This window comes from Ambystoma mexicanum, chromosome 4p (assembly GCF_040938575.1).
Source record: "Ambystoma mexicanum isolate Mex_15411 chromosome 4p, UKY_AmexF1_1, whole genome shotgun sequence".
NCBI classification, from domain to species: Eukaryota; Metazoa; Chordata; class Amphibia; order Caudata; family Ambystomatidae; genus Ambystoma; species Ambystoma mexicanum.
Window position 1 is genome coordinate 36,241,876 of NC_090927.1, and position 5,957 is coordinate 36,247,832.

The 5,957-nt window shown below is 43.1% G+C and overlaps 1 protein-coding gene across 1 annotated transcript; it reads left to right on the plus strand.

The window, feature by feature from the left end:
• Positions 1 to 3,180: 3,180 nt before the first annotated feature.
• LOC138452722 (olfactory receptor 2D3-like) lies at positions 3,181 to 4,125 on the plus strand. Its single transcript, XM_069605069.1, has one exon. It carries the CDS (start codon positions 3,181 to 3,183, stop codon positions 4,123 to 4,125), a length of 945 nt encoding a protein of 314 aa, XP_069461170.1.
• The last annotated feature ends 1,832 nt before the right edge of the window (positions 4,126 to 5,957 follow it).

Sequence of the window (5,957 nt, forward strand, 5' to 3'; positions counted from 1 at the left end):
GTAACATCAACAACAAAAAATTCAATGCAAAAGTTGGTTGATATTGACAAAGAAGCCTACAAGACAGTTTATATCAAAAGCTAATTTCATACATAACAATAATCAATATGTTTTAAGTTGAACTTCAACAAATACATATTTTGTATAGTTGCTTCTGAAAGAATATTCTAAAAGAATTACTTGAAAGGTTAGTGAGGTAGTTGTTGACTCCGGAATAGTGGTCGAAGTGGCATCACAGTCCTTTCGTCGATGTATATATTCATACCATTGTTCAATAGAAAATGTACATTAGTGTTGTACTTTAGACCACTTCAAAAAATAATTGAAAAATGTTTGTGTGCAAGTTTCTTTGCCTCAACAGTAGGATGTTGGATGTGTCTGTGATCTCCTCTATGGTGTCTGTAATCCCATCATTGCGGTCTACATAAAGACAGACATGGTCATTTAAAAGAAATTACATATTTTTAAAGGGCACAATCTGAGTGTGTTTGGAAAGGCTCCCATTGCACAGAAACTATTCCAGTATCTCTAACGTAGGGATACACAAAGAACTCTAAAGTTAAAAATGTACAAACCACAGTACATTGTGTCACAAAGGTAACCAGTGTAATAAAATATCAATGCAATATTCCCCAAGAACTGAAAAACTTTCATTATGATACCTTTTCACAGACTATTTCATTTCAATATATTGATTGGCCATTTAAAAGACATGTTATACAGGCAAATTTAGAAAAAGATAAAAAAACACCCTGGGTCAGCGTGTGCTGAAATTCAGTTATATCTGCATTTGGAAGTAATTTGCGTAGTGTGAGGTGACGCTTTTTAGTGTACTGTTGTTCGTACATATCTTCTGAGAAGTATGTGCTACAGATGCAGAATCGATTGCCCCTCACATCATCCAAGACATCCTTAGCTCTGCTTTCAAATTTCGACACTGGAAACCGGCAGTTCAAGAGCCATTTTCTTATTAAATTTAAATTGTTTGGAAATACATGCCTGACTGTACTCAGGCTTTTAGCGTGGCTGTTTTTAGTGCAACCCAAAATGATACAAAGCATTGTTGGATTGTCCATATGATCTGTTGAAGAAAAGTAAATTAATATCAATAAATACTGCTATTAAAAAAGTATCACAGTGAGAAAATCAAACATCATATTACTTTGATAATAAAAAAGTACTTTGTAGAAAATGGCACCTAAAGCAAAAACAACTAAAGCAAACATGCATTGAAAACATGCACTATGAAAAATTTGGAAACAAAGATTAAAAATACATAGTACGGTTGATAATGGTGTAGACTTTTTGATTAAAGTAAAATGAGAAAGGATGGACTTTGAGTATAAAAAAATAGAAAGTGACCTAGCAGAGAATGTTGACACTACAGAAAACAATAGTAAAAGTTGACTAACCGTTACTTAGAACAGATGAGTCGACAAGGTAAAAAGTGGAATGCTGGTGATATCCATTGTCGATCTCACAGATGGTTTCTTGTTAACTCCCACAGTGTTTATAAAGGATTACAGAAGTGGCTGTGAATCTGAATGTCTGATGTGTTCATTCACACCCAGGCCTCTATGACAATGTTTGACCTCCTCAATCCCGCCAGTGCAGTCCCGTTGTGAGCGCAGGTCCATAGGTGCAAACTGTCATTGATCGCAGAGGTGGATGGATGTGGATGAGGCAAGCGCAATAGGCCCGGAACACAGTCAAAGGGCAGAGAAATATGTTGATTGAAGGGACAGGGTCCTCAAAGGGAAGTCTAGAGATACCGGATCTGGGGTGGCCATGTGCTTGAAGATCCTCATGCAAAAGAACCCTTTGTGTGTACATGGTATTCGCCACCTTAAGCGTTCCCATCCTCCCAGCCCCCTTGCAAGCGCACGCCCACAAGTGCGAACTGTCATTGATAGCGGAAGGGGGTTGAATGTGGATGAGGCGAGTGCGATAGGCTCGGAACACAATCAAAGGACACAGAGATATGTTGATTGCAGGGACGGGGTCTTAAAAGGGGAGTCTGGAGACACCGGGTCTGGGGTGGCGATGTAGATAAGGGTTCCCATCTGAAAGATCCTTTTGTGGTGTACATGGTATTCAGCACCTTGAGCGTTCCCATCCTCCCAGCCCCCTTGCGAGCGCACACCCACATGTGCGCACGCCATTGATAGCAGTGGGGGGATGGATGTGGAAGATAGGCCATTAAACCCGTTAAAGCACACCAATCCTTTACGATACTCTTAGATGTTTGGATGTGTTGTGGACTTAACAAAACATGTCAAACAGCTGTTTAAATTAAGTCATTTTTCAATTGTTTTATTTAGTTTGGCAAAGTGGATGGCAATGATACTATACATTATATTGCTGTGGTCGAGTTACTGTCTGTATAAATCCACGGTATTGTCCGTGGTCACTGGGGAATTCATCACAAATGGCTCGAAAAACACAGGCAGGTGTTACTCGTTGAATGCGAAATCCCAGTCTTCCATGAATCCACCATGTCACACGTCTGTACCACCTGTGTATGAGATACGGAAATAGTTTACTTAAATGAACCCAGAAATTACATTTTATTTATTTGCACTACCACGGACAATGTTAGGCATTGGTATGCTTTAAAAAGTACCTTCTTTTCATGCAAAGTACTGATACTACTTGACATTTCAAGTAGGGATCAATTAGAAACGTGAATGCACATTCCAGCAAAAACAGCTTGCGAGATACGTCCAAGTGAAAGAAACGTAATTGTTTGGACGATACATCTAAATATGAACACTTTGGTTTCAGATCAGAGTGAGTAATTTATTCAATTTACAGGAAATTATTTCATCAGTGATCCAATTGTCTGTGTTAACATTTGACCTATTCAAGAGTGTAATGATTTTCGGAGGTAGGCATGGGAGGTCTCCTGTTGGAGGATCTGCGGCTGGTGGTCAGCGAGGAGAGATTGTCATCAGACTTCATTTGTGTTTAAGTGACTGGTCTTGCAGATCCATGCTATTAACATAACCCAACCATTGGCTCCCTGTTTCCACCTGCATTGTGGAAATACTCTCCAAGTGTCAAATGTTTTAGTATATATTAATAAGACCTTTAATTGTCAGTGAGTTTGTGGTTTGGTCTTTAAAGGATTCAAAATCTCTCCTGATCATCTTTCTTTCAGATCCGCAGATGGGGGAAAGGATGGAAAGAGTAAACCAAAGCCTTGTGACTGAATTCCTTCTGTTAGGATTCTCCATGCCGCCTCGGATGAGTCTCATTCTCTTTGTTTTGTTCCTAATCATTTATCTCTTCACTCTCACTGCCAATAGTCTCATCATCACCGTGATCTACAGAGATTCCCGGCTACACTCTCCAATGTACTTTTTTCTTGTCAATTTGTCATTTTTGGATCTTTGTTATTTGACAACAACCGTCCCTACATGCTTGAAGGGCTTCATCTCTAAGCTCAACACCATCACATTTGCAGGATGCATTGCCCAAATGTTGATCGGTCTTTCGTTGGGTGCAACCCAATGCGTTCTTCTGGCTGTGATGGCCTGCGATCGCTATGTTGCCATCTGCAACCCACTGAACTATCATCGCCTTCTGAACAATTACAACTGTATCAAACTAAGCATTTCTACGTGGTCCAGTGGGATTCTCCTATCCGTGGTGCAAATGCATTACTTAATGACAGTACCGTTCTGTGGTCAAAACAAGATCAACCATGTTGTATGTGAAGTGGCAGCATTCCTGCGTTTGGCATGCACTGATATTCACTTGTTTGAGGCTGTCATCCTTATGGTCAGTGTTGTCTTTCTTGTGGCTCCCATGTCATTGATCCTCTTCACGTATCTTCGCATAATCTCCACAGTCCTGACTATGTCTGCCGCCGGCAGGAGAAAGGCCTTCTCCACCTGCAGCTCCCACCTGCTGGTGGTTGTGCTCTTCTATGGGGTAGCAATCACAATATACATGAGACCACGGACGATTGACTCCATAGAAAGTGACAAAGTGATCTCTCTCTTCTATGGTTTAGTGACTCCCGCGCTTAACCCTCTGATCTACACCCTAAGGAACACAGAGGTGAAAGGGGCTATGAAGAACCTGCTCTGCACTAACAACCTCAAAATTACCCAATGTTAAAAGGTGAATGCCCTCACAAGAGAGCAATTATTATTATCATTATTATTATCATTGCATTCATTGTGCGTGGGCCTAGCTCCGGGAAGCAACAGGGTGCTTTACAGAGGTATACAACATTACAGTTAAATAACAGAGCAGTTTAAAGTGGTATACAACAGTACAGATGCATAACATAACAGATGTACAGTGGGGGTTTGGATACAGAGGGACATATAGGAGGGGTACAGCTGTACAGGGTGGCAGGGAAGAGAGAGAGGGGTGGCATCAAGCACGTCAGGTGGAACGGGGGCGACATGATGGTCTAGGTGTAGAGGACGAGAGACTCCTTGAAGAAGTGGGTCTTGAGTTCTTTTCTGAATTGTAGGAGCGTGAGGGCGAGTCTAATGCTGAAGGGGAGGAGGTTCCATAGTCTTGGGGGTGTAGGCAGATAAGGTTTGTTTTCTGGTCCTTTCCTTTTTGCAGTGATAGATTTCATGGTTTAATATGTCCTGGCTTCTGGTGGTGTGTTGTCTGCCAGAGAGGCTGAGTTTCTCTGTAAAATAGCTGGATGACTTAAGGGTGATTGCGATATAGATGATGCAGCAAGACTTGAAGGTGATTCGTACATGCAGTGGGGACCAGTGAAGGTCATTGAGGGCTGGGGTGATGTGGTTCTATCTGTGTGGACCTTTGAAGAGGGATGCAGCCACATTTAGGACACTTCTCATGGGCACAAGTGAGGACAGCGGGAGGCCTTCGAGGATTGCATTTCCCCCATCCAGGGGAGATAGGACCAGTGCTTGAACGGTGGATCTAAAGCTGTCTGGAGGTAGGAGGGGTTTGACTTTCCTCAGGAGGGAGAGCTGATACCACACTGTCTGAGTTTAGTTTTCCTAGCTATGTGTGTCTTGAAGGAGAGGTGTTTGTCGATGGGGAACCCGAGGGACTTGGCACAGGAGGTGATCTTGGGTTGTGAAGCTCTGGAGGTTCATGATAGATTGCCAGGTGTAAATGTCTAGGTGTTCTGTGTTGTTGGTGAGGAGTAGTAATTCGGTCGTGGAGGGGTTGAGCTTCAAGCATGCATTGGACATCCAAGACTGGATCAGAAAGAAGCAGGCTTTGAGCCTGTGGCTTTCCTTGGTATATAGCTGTGTGTCATCGGCATATTGGTGGATGTAGATGTTGTGTGTAGCTAGGAGGGCTCCCTCCAGCATGGAAAAGATGAAGTGGGACAAGGATTTGGTGGACTGAACATTGGAAGAGGAAGGGAAGGTTGCATTCTTGTGGGAAGAGTAGGGTAACTGCCAGGTGGAGCTCTTCGGGAGGGGATTGGTGCCCTTGTAGTGGTTATAGACTCTGTAGGAAACAAACCCCAAAGGCAGAGCAGGTGCTTCCTGAGGCGGGACAGCATTTGGCAAACATTTCTGGAAGAGAAGAGGAAGCAGAGCTGTCAGAATGTTTTACATATTGGGATAACATGGAGAGGGAGAAAGAGACAGGGTTTGAGGAGTGTTTGTCACTGGCACAGGAGGCGAGAGCAGAGGGAGAGGCAGTGGAGGTAGATGCGATTCAGGGAGTCCTTTTCCAGACATTTTGGATATAACTGGATTAAGGAGAGGGATTTGTATTTGCAAAGGAACTAGGATCTGTTCTGGACAATGCCAAAGCAAACTCTGGAATTGTAGAAGAGATGGAAGAGGGTGCAGCAGAATTGTTGGGCTACCTGGAACCAGATGTGGAGCGGATCCAGATGGAAGAGGGTGCAGCAGAGTGGTTGGGCTGCCTGAAACCAGATGAGGAACAGGTCCAGATGGAAGAGGGTTCAGCAGAGTTGTTGGGCTACCTGGAACCAG